Source organism: Magallana gigas, chromosome 3, assembly GCF_963853765.1.
Source record: "Magallana gigas chromosome 3, xbMagGiga1.1, whole genome shotgun sequence".
NCBI classification, from domain to species: Eukaryota; Metazoa; Mollusca; class Bivalvia; order Ostreida; family Ostreidae; genus Magallana; species Magallana gigas.
Window position 1 is genome coordinate 26,736,397 of NC_088855.1, and position 16,190 is coordinate 26,752,586.

General features: G+C 35.0%; 1 protein-coding gene across 2 annotated transcripts in view; it reads right to left on the reverse strand.

Annotated features, from left to right (window-relative positions):
- Positions 1-16,190, reverse strand: part of LOC105345285 (zinc finger CCCH domain-containing protein 18) — a 16,545-nt gene continuing 355 nt past the window's right edge. Inside the window, exons 2-19 of one of the 2 annotated variants that reach the window (XM_011453387.4) lie at positions 15,820-15,895; positions 12,443-14,027; positions 12,281-12,316; positions 9,765-9,906; positions 8,678-8,760; positions 8,470-8,574; positions 8,129-8,271; positions 7,657-7,801; positions 7,503-7,567; positions 5,871-5,996; positions 5,512-5,613; positions 5,090-5,158; positions 4,918-4,986; positions 4,517-4,771; positions 4,144-4,364; positions 1,560-1,741; positions 1,317-1,431; positions 1-964 (exon numbers count right to left, since the gene is read on the reverse strand). In XM_011453387.4, coding sequence (XP_011451689.3) covers positions 750-964; positions 1,317-1,431; positions 1,560-1,741; positions 4,144-4,364; positions 4,517-4,771; positions 4,918-4,986; positions 5,090-5,158; positions 5,512-5,613; positions 5,871-5,996; positions 7,503-7,567; positions 7,657-7,801; positions 8,129-8,271; positions 8,470-8,574; positions 8,678-8,760; positions 9,765-9,906; positions 12,281-12,316; positions 12,443-14,017 — 3,648 coding nt within the window. In that variant the 5' untranslated portion in view covers positions 14,018-14,027; positions 15,820-15,895 and the 3' untranslated portion in view covers positions 1-749. The remainder of the gene's footprint in view (positions 965-1,316; positions 1,432-1,559; positions 1,742-4,143; positions 4,365-4,516; positions 4,772-4,917; positions 4,987-5,089; positions 5,159-5,511; positions 5,614-5,870; positions 5,997-7,502; positions 7,568-7,656; positions 7,802-8,128; positions 8,272-8,469; positions 8,575-8,677; positions 8,761-9,764; positions 9,907-12,280; positions 12,317-12,442; positions 14,028-15,819; positions 15,896-16,190) is intronic. The other variant, XM_011453385.4, reaches the window with a different exon arrangement.

A 16,190-nucleotide genomic window follows, 5' to 3' on the forward strand; every position in this document is an offset into this window, starting at 1 on the left:
TTTTGCAGTAATTGAGTTTTATTTTTAAAAATTAGTATTCATACTATTGTTATAAATTGTATGTTTAGTATCCAGATGCTGAATCCTGGGCATTATCCCAACATCAACAGATACAGTACCATGCACTCGGCAGGAGGTAACCAAAAAGGTGCAAATTATATACAAGTTCAACATTCATACAAGAATTCCAGAAATTCTTTACCTTGAATACATTTTGTAGCATGAAAAACATGCAACTTTTAGGAATTATTAAAATGAAAAAAAAATTCAGGTAATCAAACAAATGGACAAGTTTGTTTTAAAACTAAAAGTGCATTTATATTCTCTATGTCTAATAAAAATTTACAATTTCCAAGATCAATCTGAAACTAAGCAGTTTGATGACTCGAAAACCAGAAACAAATAAAAAATGGTGCCTAAAAATATCAAGTTTACCTTTAGCACTTTTTATTCTTTTTTTTTTAAAACAAATAAATATTCAAACACAAACATCATATACAAAATTACAAACAATTCCAAAGTACAGCTTTTTTCAATCATATTTACATGTCCATATAAAAATGTGCCATATATCACATAAAATCATTCTATTTTCAACTTCTAGCATCCATTCACGCTGACAAAGACTCTGATTTGATGTGCATATCATACAAATGGAGGAATATATGAACTTGCAACCAAAATAAGTCTTTTAAAATGCCTTGGTCTATACAGAGAATAATATTGAAGACTCCCTACTACCCATTTCATCAATTTATCTTGGACCTCTTGCGAGCTATTGCATCTTCTACAGCCTTCAGCTGCTTGAGGAGCTCCTCTCGACGTGAAGATGTGCTCTTCTTCTCCTTGGGGGCGCTGGCAGGGGGTGGAGCTTTGGGCTGGACTTTGGGGGCGGGGGCAGGGTGGGGGGCAGCTTTGGTCGGGGATGCAGGGGCTGTGCTTGCTGGTTTCTTTACTTTCTTGTCTGCAAATGAATAAAAAAAAAACAAAATCAGTAAAGCATAAATTTGGTATCAATATTAAGAATGAATCTCATCATTTCTTATCCCCTAAATATCAATTTGCCGGTTAACGGTGACTCCCTTTCTGTTTTTGCTCCATCCCCCCTCAATGTCAGTGGGCAAATTAAATTTGGGCCAATCTATATCATTATCAACTCTTTACACAGCTGCACATCTGGACGAAATTTTTTACAAGTGATTTGGCAGAGGAAAAAACTTTGGTTAAAAACACACTGGAGTGAAAATAGCACTGTAAATATTATTCAGAGTTTAAATGACATGAATCATTTGATGACCAGAGACGAGGAAATTCACCTGTTTTTGGTTGTGCTGGTGGGGGCAGTGCGGGTCTCTTGGCAGGAGGCGCATCCAGGTCAGCTGATGGTCTCTTCTTGGACACCAATCCACCTGGTTTTTCTTTCTCCACAGGCTGTTCAACAACAGTATAAATCATAACAAAATGCCTTTCTTCAACTACACAATTTACAAACATATTGAAGCATTTGGTTCGTTTAAGCACACACACAAATATTAAATTTGAAGGCTTAAGACCAGTACCTTATTGAGTAAAGTTAACTTGATGTTCTGTTTTGAGCCCACCACCTTCAATGGGTCTTTAGGTTTGGAAGTGATTGGGGCCTGACTAGAATCGTTGCGACTTCCCCTGGACGATCTATTGCCCACTGAAGCAGCAGGCTTCTTTTCTCCTTTACTTGGTTGGGGGCCTTTATCTGTCTTGGCTAGAAATTTAAAATAAGTTTTTATTTTTAATACAAACAAGAGGCCCATGGACCACATTGCTCACCTGAGCAACAATAGCTTACAACTTTGACTAAAATCACATTAAATAATTAAAAATAGAAAAATTTAACATTTAGCAAAGTTTAGTACCATAATTTTCTGATGTAAGATTCAATATTTTATTGAGGGGTGAGGTGAAAATATATTGCGATAGTCTGGAAGCCAGCCTCAATGTTTGAACCCTGTGGCAAAAGTCGCCAAGTCCACAGTCAAAAACTGAACTAGTCTTAAATTCCCTTAAATGATTGCTGTTTACCTGGAGTAATATCGTGTGACATTTTCTAACCTTACACCATGTATCAAACCGTGCAAAATGTTTGGGAGACTTCAGAAAAATTGGGAGAAGTAGAAATCATGGAGACTTCCATTACTTGACAACAGCATAACAACAATGCTAATGATGAAACACACAGATTCAACCTTTAATAATTTAAATTGGAATAGAAGCAAGTCAATGAAAATTAAAAACAACTTTTAAAAATGTAGAAAACTTATCCAATTTGTTAAATCTAATTTATTTAATGTATTCATACATTTTATAAATAAAATGCTTTTGTAATTGTGATGGTTATGCCAAAAAAAAATCAGTCTCTGTACTTATGTGTATTTTGGAGGTATTAATCCAATTCTATGACCCCATTACAACGGTTATGTAGAGGATCTTTTTAATTTTGAAGATAACTGTAAACAAACAGTTATTATTATTTTAGCATTAATTTGGCAGGGTTTTTAATTAATTACAAGTTACCAACAATTGTAATATCAACACCAAATGTAATAAATATCGGTTGTAATTTTCAATGAACAGAATCTGGTTGCATTACCTGTATTTATAACCTCTAAAGATAAGACATTCGCAAGTTATTAATCACAACAGGGGTTTACTGAGGCTGTGTTAACATTTTTAATTAGATAATCATCATTTGCTTGTTGGGGTTAATTTACATGATTATGAACTCAGAATACAGGATGAGTTCAACTTCTCCTTCAGAAGAAATTCCAGGAAAGTTACTGACCAAAAAGTGATCATTTCGCACAAGTCGCCCCTTAAGTTGGTCCTTATCTATTTACTAACCATATCAGTGACACTCAAATATGGTTAGAAAATAGAAAATTGTAAACAATAAAAGCAAAAAAAAATGTTCTTAATCAAAGAAAGACTTCAAAGAGCTCAGTTTAATCTTAAAATTATATATATACCTACATATCTCCATCAGCGAAAACAATGTCTGTTTAGACTGAATAAAACGCAATGAATTGCATTAATAAACCATAGGAGAGAAATTATACTGAATTACCAATAGAATGAATTGTATTTTAGAATGGTGTTAATGCATAAATTTTGCTCATTTCGCACAGGTAAATAATCAGCTGCCTGATTTACCGAAGTTTATGTCTGACTCGATACGTTAAAATAAAAAAAAACAGGCGATCGTTCCCCCAAATTACAAAGCAAACTGAAACAATATTAAAACAAGCTAAAACAATGGTCACAAGTGAAAATGAAAAAGAATTGAAATATTTAACCTCAATTTACTTTACAAAATCTGCACCAATATATCTTGCATGTTTCGAAGATTATCACCAAAAGTTAACTATTGCACAACAAACAATTTGATCTTTGTCAGATTGACCCTTTTACTTGCATGAAAAATGGCTGCTTTGAACATAGAGCCTCCTTTTTCGAAATATGGAATAACGAACCCAAACTTATAAACTGATTGAACCCCCTTTATCATTATGTTTCGAAGATAATCTCCACAAGTTAACTATTGCACAACAAACAAATCTATCTTGTCAGATTGACCCTTTTAACATGCATGAAAAATGGCTGCTTTGAAAAAAGAGCCATGTTTTCGAGATATGGAATAACGAACCTTAACTTAAACTGATTGAACCCCCTTTATTATTATTTCATAATTAGCTCTAATTTGGCACAGAATTAGCACTTGATTTTTGCATTTTATATTTTCCTTTCCATGAGGATGATTTATGCTATATAACAATGAAATTGACTCTGTAGTTCTTGAAAAGAAGATTTTTTTTAAAATGCATCTTTTTTTTTTACAGAATGTAAATTGGCCTTTTATTTTTGCAATTTATATTTGTCTTTCCATAAGGATGCTTTGTGTCAAATTTGGTTTAAATTGGCCAAGTAGTTTTGGAGAAGAGGTTGAAAATGTGAAAAGTTGACAAACAGATGGACAGACAGACAGACTGACAAAATGCCATCAGAAAAGCTCACTTCAGCTTTCAGCCCAGGTAAGATAAAAACCCAACACAGAAATAATCTCATATTTACTTAGTGTGCACAGATTCAATGAATAGTCTAGGACCTAACCTTTCTTCTTTTTCGGGGAGACCGGTGACCCTTCCTTAGCTCCACCCACCCCTCTGTACAGATGTTCCGAGTCAGCACTTCCCGAGGAGCTGCTGGAGGAGTGGCTGCTAATTGAAGACATGCTGCTGGCACTAGAGGACCGTGAGGACCCAGATGAAGAAGACCTGCTCCTCGATCTAGATCCACTGCTGCTACTGTGCCCTCGACCATGTCTTCCAGGCCTTCAAATTCAAATGATTTTCATAATAAAATATTCCGGCAATTTTATAACCAATTTTTTTAAATTTGCAACATTCAGAAGTTTTGCCCGTTTCAAAACCCATAAATTCCTAAAGATACTAAACATACAGGTCTAAGTAAATGGCCCCATTACCTTTGGGGTTGTCCCATTCTCTGAGGTGGCTGTTGTTGAGAAGGTGGTCCAGCCTTAATTTTGGATCCCCTCCCCCGATTTGGCTCTGGTGGAGGTCCTCCAGGCATCCCTGGATGTGAGCGCTGTCTATTTAGGGAGAGATCCCCTCCAGGGGGTGCTTTACCTGGGGGAGCCCCCTGATTCTGACTGGACTGTCTTCTAAGAGGTCCAGGGGGTCCTGACTGACCAGATATGGCACTTCTAGGTTTTCCACTACTGAAAAATTAAATACAAATCAAATATTACAATCTATATATATATATAATCTTATTCAAGTACTACTTTATGATCAATTCCCTTCACTTTTCACTGTGACTATTGATTATTGGGGTAAATCGAGGTTTGGATGAAGTAACACTTACTCTGGTTTAAATGGTGGCTGTCTGCCCTGTGGACCCCCAGCCCGTTTGACTGGCGACCTGGTAGGAGACCTGAAAAAAAAAAGGCAACATTTTTAAAAGTCAAAACAGTTTTACAGATGTCTGAAATTCTTAATACCAAATAAATTGCCAAATGATTTTTCAGAGGACTCACCGTGATGTAGATGAGGAGCGGCTGCGTGAGGACCGACTGCTATAGGAGCTGTAGGAGGAGGACCTCGACCTTGAATGTGAAGAAACTGAACTGTTAACAAACAATAATAGTCCTCTGTGTTAAACTAGACTCCAGAAATCAACACCCCTTGTTCTAAACCGGTTAACTGGTAACTTACAGTAGACAGAGTTAAAAGGTGTTAGACTTCCACACAAAGCAGTAAAGTTAACAAGTATGCTGTTTAATGAAATACACAGCCAAATGTACAACAGTTAACAGTATTTTTGTTTTGTTTTTGCCCTCAGTCACTCAATAAGCCCTCAACTTTACTTAAACAAGAATAAACAGTTTATTGTACTGTTGTTTCCACAAATCACAAAGGACATTGTACTTGTGGTCAAGTAATATCCCCCTTTCCTTACCTTGAAGAGAACGAGGAGGAGTAGCTGTAGGAGCGCCTGGACCGCCTCCTACCTCGTGACCTACTTCTAGAACCTCTTGCTTTCTTCTTTGGTGATTTTGACCTACAAATCCAGTGTCAATTGAACAACATAAATATGGCAAGACCAAATTAACAACATTAAAAAACACTTGTTGACATTTGATATTGATAATTGCAGAGCAGTGTTTATTTTTGTATGAGATAAATGGAATAAATTCTTCCTCAAGTTAGTTTTCTGGAATCAGTAACAAAATGCCTCATATAATAGAATACAATAGAGATAAGAAAATGGCAGAGTTATCTTGATTTTTGCGATTTAATGAGTTTCCTTTCCCCTACCTTCTCCATGGATCGTGCCACACGTCAGCAGTGTGTCTGTGTACGGGGGCGTCCCTAGTTTCCCTGGGAGGGGCAGGTTCCTCCACCCATGGCTTGTGTCTGTGAGAGGCAGGTTTCCTTTCAAACCTACAAGTATGATGAGAGTCTAATATAGTAATTAGCCAATCCAGATGCTATCTATATACCGATAGGTCAGCAAATGCAAAAAAGGTGGTGCCGTATTTTGCTGATGTGATAAATTATTTCATATGTATTTTTCATTTTTTAGAATGTTTCACCAGTACCGGTAGTATTTGTTTTATTAAAAGAAGAGGCCTATGGACCACATCGCTCACTTGAACAACAGTTCATTGTAACATTATATTTCGTTGCATATGGTATTTCTATTTTAAACTTTGAACCCCTTTCTGGGGCCCAACTATTAGTCAGTGGATTATGGTTGGCTTTAACAATTTAGAATCTACACTATTTGAGGATCCTTGCATAGTAATCTCACAAACTTTAGGATTGTTGTTCTCAGGAAGAAAATTTTAAAACATTTTCCAAATTTACTTCTATGTTAAACTTTGGGGCCCCAGTATTAGTCTGGTGGTTACAGCTTTATAATTAAGAATCTACCGGTACGTTATTTAAGGATGCTTGCAAAGTAATCTCACAAATTGAAGCATTGAAGTTCTCCAGAAGACGATTTTTAAACATTTTCCTTCTAGATTTCTATGTTAAAATTTAAACCCCTTCCAGGGCCCAAGTGTTAGAACGAGGGTCATGGCTATTGTAATTTAGAATCTACACTATTTGAGGATGCTTACGTAGTAATCTAATAAATTGAAGCATTGTAGTTCTTGAGAAGAAGAAATTTAAACATTTTTCCTATTTATTTCTATGTTAAAGTTTGAACCCCTCTTGGACCCCAGTATTAGTCCCGGGGTCAAGATTTTACCAATTTAGAATCTACAAAAGTCAAGAATGCTTGCATAGTAATCCCACAAACTGTTGCACTGTAGTTCTTGGAAGCAGATTTTCATCAAAATGTTCCCTTAATATTTCTGTTAACTTTGAACCCTGCCTAGTGCCCCAGGATTATTCTGAGGGTCACAGCTTCCACAATTTAGAATCTTCACAATATGAGGATCCTTGCATAGTAATCTTACAAACTGTAGCATTGTAGTTCTTGAGAAGAAGATTTTTAAACACTTTCCCTACATACTTCTATGTTAAACTTTGAACCCCTTCTGGGGCCCCACTGTTAGTCCAGGGGTCACCATCTTTAACAATTTAAAGTCTACAATAGCCAAGGATGTATGCATAGTTATATCCCAAACTGTTGCATTGTAGTTCGTGAGGAGAAGATTTTTAAACATTTTTCCTATATAGGTTAAATATTGGCATTTCTGGTGCAGTGGTTCTTAAGAAGATTTTAAAACATTTGTCCTATGTAATTCTATATTGAACTTTGAACCCTTTGAACACTTTGAAAATTAATATCATGCAAAAATATAGCATGCCCACTGTGATAGTTTGAGTTGAGCAAGGTATCAAAAAACTTCAAAAGTGAAACATCTACCCAAAAATCTTTAGATTTCACACTGTACATGTTTCCATGTACGACAATTACTTATACACAGTTCATACCTCTCTGGAGGATGCCTCTCTGGGAAAGGGTCTCTCATAAATTTCTGAGGAGGATGTTCACGTTCCTACAAAATTAGGCAAACAGAACTTTAAACAAACAGTATAACTTTCAACAAAAGATTGAAACCCCTTGAACAGTGTAAAAGTACTATACCCTTTGATAATGATGCACTGGAGGGGGTGCCCACTCTGGCTCTCTTGTCCAGCGAACCTCAAAGTTCTCATACTGGCCCCGCTGCCAACCTATTGGGCTGGGGGACCGCTTAGAAGGCAGCTTGTCATAATACTCATCGTCATATCTAGAAATAGGTCAACATCATATTTATCCTCTAACATGCAGATGTAAAAGAAATAAGAAGTAGAAAGAATAAAATTTTCAAATAATACATGCTTGATTAAAATCTAATAAGAGTAAACTTTCCCCATTGATAAAATATTTTTATCCCTTAGCTAGCTATAGATTTTATTCCTAAAAACCTTGAAAACTTGTTATTCATGAAATTCAACATTAAAAACTGCAAAACTTGCAAGGATTCTTAATAAACCCAGTTTTTATAAAACCAATTCATTGGTACTTTACTAAGTGAAAAAATTTCCTTTTAATATTTAAAGCAACTTCAACTTACTGGTCATAATATGGATCTTTGTGTAAGTTCTTATAGCGATCATTCTCTTTGTTAATTTCAAACTCTTCTTCCACTGATAAATTCAATCTCTTCTGTTCAAAGTCTGTCTCCTGCTCCTTTCTCATGTTAGCTTTCTTTAATTGCTACAAGAGAGAAAAACATTCTTATGGTCACATTAATTCACTAGCAACAAACTCTCCCATTCCTACAACTCAGTACATGTACAATTGTTCACTTACCCAACTAATGTAAAAATTGACAGTTTCTTTACCTAAATATTGCCTTGTCATGACATGTTTGTTTAGCTATTGACATGAAATCCCCCCAGTTATCTGCCTTACCTCCTTAGCGTGTCTCAGCCCTCTCTCCCAGGCTGTCTCCACCTTGGGTGGCATTGGAGGAGGGGGAGGTAACTCTTCTTCTTCGATTTCTTCTGCTGCAGGTTTCTACATCAGATTATACAAAAATCAAAAATAAAATCCAGAATCTTTCTGAACACATTTTTATGCAAAGTATAAATATCATATGAGCATACTGATTTCTAATTACCTCCCCTGGGCCTTGCCAAGGGCCGCTGCCTTGTCCATAAGTGGCTGGACCAAATTCTGGCCGTTCTATCATTCTGTAATTGCCTGTAACAGTGAAATGAATATGTTTTATACTATACAAAGTGAATGATTGATGAAATTATTATTATATAAATAGTGCCTGTTTGGGAGGGTAACAGTTGAAATTGACACCCCTCGAAAACCATTGTCAACCTCCGCTTCGCGTCGGTTGACAATGGTTTTCTCGGGGTGTCAATTTCAACTGTTATCCTCCCAAACAGGCACTATTTATTTTGTTATACTGAATGTCTTAATTTTTAAGAAAATTTTACTGCTTTTATATAGGAATAACGTGAATTCTACAGCGAACCGTACGCGCATAATTTTCGCGCATGTAACATTTTTTAATGTTACCCGTTGCTAAGTGCGTTGCTAACGCTGAGGGTAATAGAAAATATTATTAACTGCGTCTCAACCAATCAGATTTCAGTATTTAACATGAAAGTATAACAATACTAATTGTTTAATACATGTTATCAAATTATGGACAAACTGATATGTACTAATAATCAAAACTATTAAACAAATGATAAATCAACTGTGACACTTCCATATTGTGCCATACTTCCTATCGAAATAAGCAATAAAATCAAGCATAATTCTACATGTATAAACTCTTTGAAGTTTTTCTTTCCCAAAAGCATTCTTTTCCTATCAGATTAGCACAATAGGTCAGAGCACTACCTACAAATTTGTAAGTCATGAGTTTGAATCCAGCTGGGGCTTTTATAGTTTTTACTTTTCCAAATATTTTTAATAAAACACATTATCTGGTGAAATATTGTAAAATTTTAAAATTCTAAACCAGTGATAGAGTTTTTATTATAATGTAGTTTTATCAACATTAATATCTATAGGAGTCCCCTACCTCCTCATATGAAAAATTTACAAGTGAAGTTTGCGCCAATTCCCTTGTATACTATTTCAGAGAATAACCTACACTATCAAGTATTCTTTAATAAGTAACATTTTTATACAGAAATATTTATTACTTTTCAATATTGTGTCAAGGGTCTTAGATATTTTACCTTTGTCATTCACTCCTGGATGAATAAATCTACAGTTATTTCCCCATGTACAGGCCCCTCTAGTGAAGAATCGACAGATGGGAGGAATAAAAGGTTTCCTGGTTCCTGGCTCTCTTATCTCCCCTTCCTCACAATCTTCATCCTACAAAATATAAAAGAAAATTTAGAATAATTATGCTTACTTTTTGATTTCAGTTGCAATCAGTACAGTACGTTGATTCATTGATTTTGCTTATATTCGTGTTTTCCAGATTTTCAAAACCTGGAGTTATCGTTTGTAACACAAGTTATCTCTCCATTAGAGCAGGTATAGAGTATAAACAGATGGTTGAAATAGACGTGTTTTGTCTTGTTTAATCGGTTGTTGATGGCAATGTAAATACACATTTGTGCAATTAACGGATGCTGTAATACTTTTAAAACATTAGGGAGATATGACGAGCACGTTTAATTGTACCATCTACCAATAATTAATACAGTTACTGATGATGAAATGCGTGGTTTAATTTTACCATCTACCAATAATTAATACAGTTACTTACGATGAAATGCGTGGTTTAATTGTACCATCTACCAAATAATTAATACAGTTACTGACGAAGAAATGCGTGGTTTAATTGTACCATCTACCAATAATTAATACAGTTGCTGACGATGAAATGTGTGGTTTCAGGAGAGCGCCGCTAATACATGTACATTTTATTGGACGGGCAAAGCAATCATAAAGACATGGGGGATTTTTCTTTACCTCTCTAAAGAGAATATTTCAATCTATTAGAAGGTCGAAGTACAAAGATGGGCATTATACCTACTGTGCTGATCATTGGAAAAAGTTACTATATATACTTCCTCTTGATGGATTTCATTTATATTAAATATTAAATGACTAATTTCATCATCATGGGAATTAAAGAGTAAAACAAAAATGTTTGCAACCTATCTTTTGTGTAATTTTTTGAATATGACTTGCAATTAGGTTTTCATTTAAAGCTGCATTTATTTACGATTTTGATTGAAAACATTTACGTTCATCTTTATATAGTTCATTCCATTCTTAAATTTTCATGAAATATTTTCTCCAAAACATGGTTTGATGTGCATAGCAATTGATATTACGGTAATTTTGTTCTTGTGCATTTCCTTTTAAATTCAAGCTAACTATAGTATCATATATTTAATCTCACACTTTACCATATATTTGATTGCTATAGGTGGTACGTAAATAGAGTACAATTCAATTATATAAAGGGCAGTGGGATAAATGATAAAAGTAATAAAGGTACAAAAAGTAAAACGAACAAACAAACTACCAAAAACTACGAAAAATGTGTATCAACAGTCGCCTCTAAGCTTTGTAAAAAAAATTCTTATTTTAAACCGAAAACAAATTCTAATTTCGATGAAATCTATATCATAAACCACTGATATTTATTTCAATGCTGTCATTCCTCTTAACCCTATAAAATCTATTTCATACAACGAATCTGTTTTGTTAAGTGGTTTTCACTGATAAAACATCCTGCCTGATAGGTACAGTTGCCTGAATTAATAACCATCGCTGCCTGGTTAGATATCAATACCCACAGCGTGTATATTTTTTTCATGAAAGCATGGCATTTTGAACGAATGCAGCTCAACGAACTAGTGCAAACATTATATTTTAAAAAGAGTGTGTGTGGTTGGAGGGAAGGGGAACAGATGGAAAGAAATTCTTGACGAACAACAATAAAAAGTAAAAATCCCAAAATCCCAGTCCCTGAAGTTGGTTGGGGGAAGCCAGGGTCCTTTGAGTTTAATCCGAATTTTAAAATATATACTTTCCCTGTATAATTGTTCTTGCGTTGTCCTCAGAATAAAAGTATAGGGACAGTTTGTTAGGAATTTGTATTTCTATATTTGATTTCTAGAACAAAGCCGCTTTTCAACTCCAGCCCTCTCTAATATTTATAACATCTTTCATTTCTGCGTAACATGTGGGTGCATTTTATCAGAGAAATCACTAAACCACCAGCCATCCGTTAGCTCTGAAATTGACAAAAGGAGGAATTGTCCCTAAAATAGAAATCCAAATGTCTTTCATTTGCAATGATTACCGATTGATCAACAATATGCATTACATTATTCATGTTATTGATTGTAATCAAACGCAATCTTTGCATTGAAGATCATGATATGCTGACTTTGATTTTCTTTTAATTTTAGATAAGTTTTGATGTTTTCTGTTTGGTAATTCAAATACTATCAAATGTTTTTGTTGTAGGAAAACTCGGGGGTCATAATTGTAAACTTCCGCACTGATTTACTTATATTCAATTTACCGGCCTGCTATAAGGAGAAGATAACTCTTTCAGTAATGATAACTCTAGTTCATGGGAAGTCCGAATACTCTCCATTAAGCAATATGTCTTTCATACACAGTATGTACTTTCATAATTCGAAAGAAATGTACTTGTGTTCACAATGTGAAGTGAAGCAAAACTTTTTTTTAAATGCATCACAAAAAAAAACATTCTTACATCATCTAATTCACCATCATCTGAATGTGCTTCACCCTGCAATATATAACAAACCATGTTAAACAAACAATGATTATAAAATGAAAATTCTTTTTTTTTAATTTTCAAATTCATATTATTTACATGAGTTTTTTTCCCCACATAAGTTGACTTTAATCTCACCTCCTCCGTCTCCCTTTTCTCTGCTTCGTTCTCCCCACCCCTACTGTCATCAATTTTTTCTTTGTCCTCATGACCCCGCCCATCTTCTTCACCCACATCCTCGTCATAATCCAGTTCCACTTGCTCCTCACCCATGCTACTTTGATTATGAAATTTGTCCACCTTTCTGTCTTTTTTCACTTCAGCCCTCTTTGAAGAGGAGTCATTAGTTTGTAGGGTTTCCTTAACTACATCATCTACTTTGTAATTGTCAATTTTCTCTTCATCACTGAAGGATTCCTCTTCATCAGAAATATCGTTGTACATTTCACGTCTCCTCTTTTCCAAGTCAATGTCTGACAAATTTCCTTCCTCAGAAATTGGCGATGCTGCTGAATCCAAGTCCCTGATAGGAGTTTTCTCCCTTTCCTGCAGGTCACTCTCTGGACTATTAATGTCCTCAGTTTCAGCCAGAGGTCGATCATGATGCACATTATCTCCCTTTTTAGTCAAGTCTAAATCCCATTCATCTTCCTTACCCTCTGGTTTCTCTTTTTCTTCCTCCTCTTCATCAGACAGTTCACCAGCCTCACTTTCACTTATATCCTCAGCAGGTGATAAAGGATTTTCCACAATTTCTTCATTATTTCCTGCCTTGTCTTCTTCTTCTTCATTTCCTTGACTTAACTCTGACTGAGATATTTGACTTGACTGAGATACTTGACTTGACTGAGTTTCATTTTCATCATCACTTGAAACTTCTTCTGCTTCTTTTACATGCTGGGCTCCAGAATTATCATCCAAGTCCATAGATTCCTCAATATCCCTTGTTGGAGCCTCATCATTTTTAGCCACATCATCCTCCCATTCATTCACATCTTCATCACTTTCAATATCACTTTCCTGTGTGTTTCTTCCAGAGTTAGTTTCTGAAGGTAAATCCTGGTTAACACTCTCCTCATTTTCAGGGCTACCAACTGACTTATCCACTGAATCTCTGCAAACATCATCTTGATTAGAAATTTCCTCAGTATTATCAATAATTGTCCTAGATTGAGCGTTTTCTGAGACCTCCCGAGATATTTCATTTATATCTCTGAAATTCCTTTCATCATCAACCACACCCTCATTATCAAGTTTTTGTTTGCTTTCAATGTCTTGAGAATCTTGCTCAGCTTCATTTCCGAAATTGCTTACTTCATCATCGCAGGCTAACTCTTCTTGCGATTCACTTGCTAAATCCTCACTGTTGTCTCCTTTTTTACTTCCTTCTTCTTTCCTAATTTCAGATTCCTCGGGCGATTCCTCATTGTTGCCAACTGGGCTAGATGTGTTTTCATCATTCACACTAGGAGATAAAGATGGACTGGCAGCTTCTTCCTCATTCTTTTGATCTTCCACCTGATCTTCCTCACTTTCTATTTTCCTGTCAAGGGGAGAACTACTGATTTTATCAGCATCTTCCAAATCATCATGGCTTGCATCTTTTTCCAATTGTTCATCATTAGTACTGCCACAAGTTAGGTCACCATTGTTGGCATCAATTTCAGAGTTTTCGTCCTTAGTTGGTGTTACTGTTGCAGTATCATCATCCATCAGGATTTAACTAAAAAAAGTCAATAAGGGATTGTAAACATCAAATATTTAAACCATAAGTAGTAATACATTGTATTGACTTTCAGGTTTCTAATTACTCAACATATGATCAACTACATTCCACAGAATTACCCATTCTAAACATTCATTTACCCTTGATCAGTAAGATCTGTAAATGGCTAAATAGCTTGTCAGCATTATTGCTTTTGTTCCTTGTTATCTGGATTATAATTTTTTCACCTGTTTCATTTGGTTTATTATTTTTGTATGCTAAGAATATATGTTGTAGGTATGTGGCCCTCCCCTCATTTTTATGTTTGTTATTACCCATTTCCATTTAAAGGTTTCTTTAACTTATATTTTTAAACTTTCTAAATTTTTTCCTCTCTTCTTTTATTTATCACAAAATGATTTGGCTGTATTTCTTTAAAAATAAGATATTTTTAATTTCTTCCCACAATTGGATCAATAAGTAAAGTATGGAACTTGCATCTGTATCATCCCCTTATCTAACTAAAGCCATTAAATTAAGACAAAAACTTATTAGCCAAGGAATCGTAGTTTAAATTTTAAAAAGTTTGATTAATTATTACGTTACATGCAGTACATATGCTTGATCAATATTAGCCAAGGAATCGTAGTTTAAATTTTAAAAAAGTTTGATTAATTATTACTTTACACGCAGTACAGATGCCTGATCCACCTCTACATTTATCGTGAGAAATAAAGATGCTTGATCAATATTAGCCAAGGAATCGTAGTTTAAATTTTAAAAAAGTTTGATTAATTATTACTTTACACGCAGTACAGATGCCTGATCCACCTCTACATTTATCGTGAGAAATAAAGAGCGCTTGTTCACTGTGACATCATACATAAACTTTCTTTTTCTCTATTTATGTTTCTCGAACGAGTACAAAGGAATGGAAGTGTGTCTTAATAGCTCGTTTTGTTCTCTCCAAAGTGTGCAAGATACCGGTACTCAAAACGAGTCGATGAACCTCACAAAACCAATTGTGAGTGAAAGGTCAGCCACTTTTGGCTAGAAAACTGCCCAAAAAATTTACATGATGAATTTGTAGGGCTAGGCTTGCTTGTTCAGTTTCCAATGCACTGGTTGTTAAAGCTTTGTTTATAGGTGTTTGGTACTGGTGAGATGTGCTTGCTTTAAAAAAGAGCAATAATGATGTTCAATGCATGGAATAATTATTATTAACTGATGCAAGTGTAAGCAATATAATATGATTGGTGACTTTTCCCTTCCCATCTGTGCAAAGTGTGAAGAAGCCTTTCTGAACAGAGCATGACTTCTTCATGAGCACAAGAAATATTCAGAAAGTTTGTCCATGTGTAAGTAAGCATACATGTGTGCTTGACTGGCAGTGGGTTTCCGATGATGAACCATACTGAATCTCGCCTAAATATCTTGGTTTAATTCGTAAACAGAAATAAATCAGCTGCAGAAATAGAATATAACTGTATCACAAATTTGGAATCTAGCTTTCAGTAAACAGTCGCTCTGTAAATCTGTCCTATACAATCATATTTAAAATTACTATTCAAAATATAAACATATTTTACATGTATATCCTACCTCCTGCTAAATTCTAAAAAAATTATTGGCTATCGGCAGTCACAAGGATATTCCATACATAGTCAGCACAAAATATTACTCCCTTTGAGCATTATGACATCATTCTTAGAGAAGAAAGATGTCATGTTTTTTACCCAAATTAAAACTTATAAAACCTAAGTTTTTATTGATATTATTCATTATTTGCCATTTATCCATATTAACGGACCTGGTTAAAGTTTTAGTTGCAGGTCCTGTATCTAAGATCTTCACCAAACTTGCATGGATGATGCATCTGGACTTGACTTGAAAATAAAAAGTTTTGTCATATATATGTTACTTTTGTCACCTGCAAAACAGTGCCTTGTTACTGGTTACAAATGAAATGGGGTTTAATTTCTGATCATATCTATTTGTACACAAAGGCAGACAGTTAAGAATATTATCTTTACATGGTTTGTAGTTGATCTAATAAGGTTTAAACATGGTCAGTAAATTCCAAATGGGGCGAGAGCGGACCTCCATATGGAATTTATTGACCACGTATAAACCATTTTAGGTCAACTACAAACCATGTAGGTAACGTGAACTATCAACATC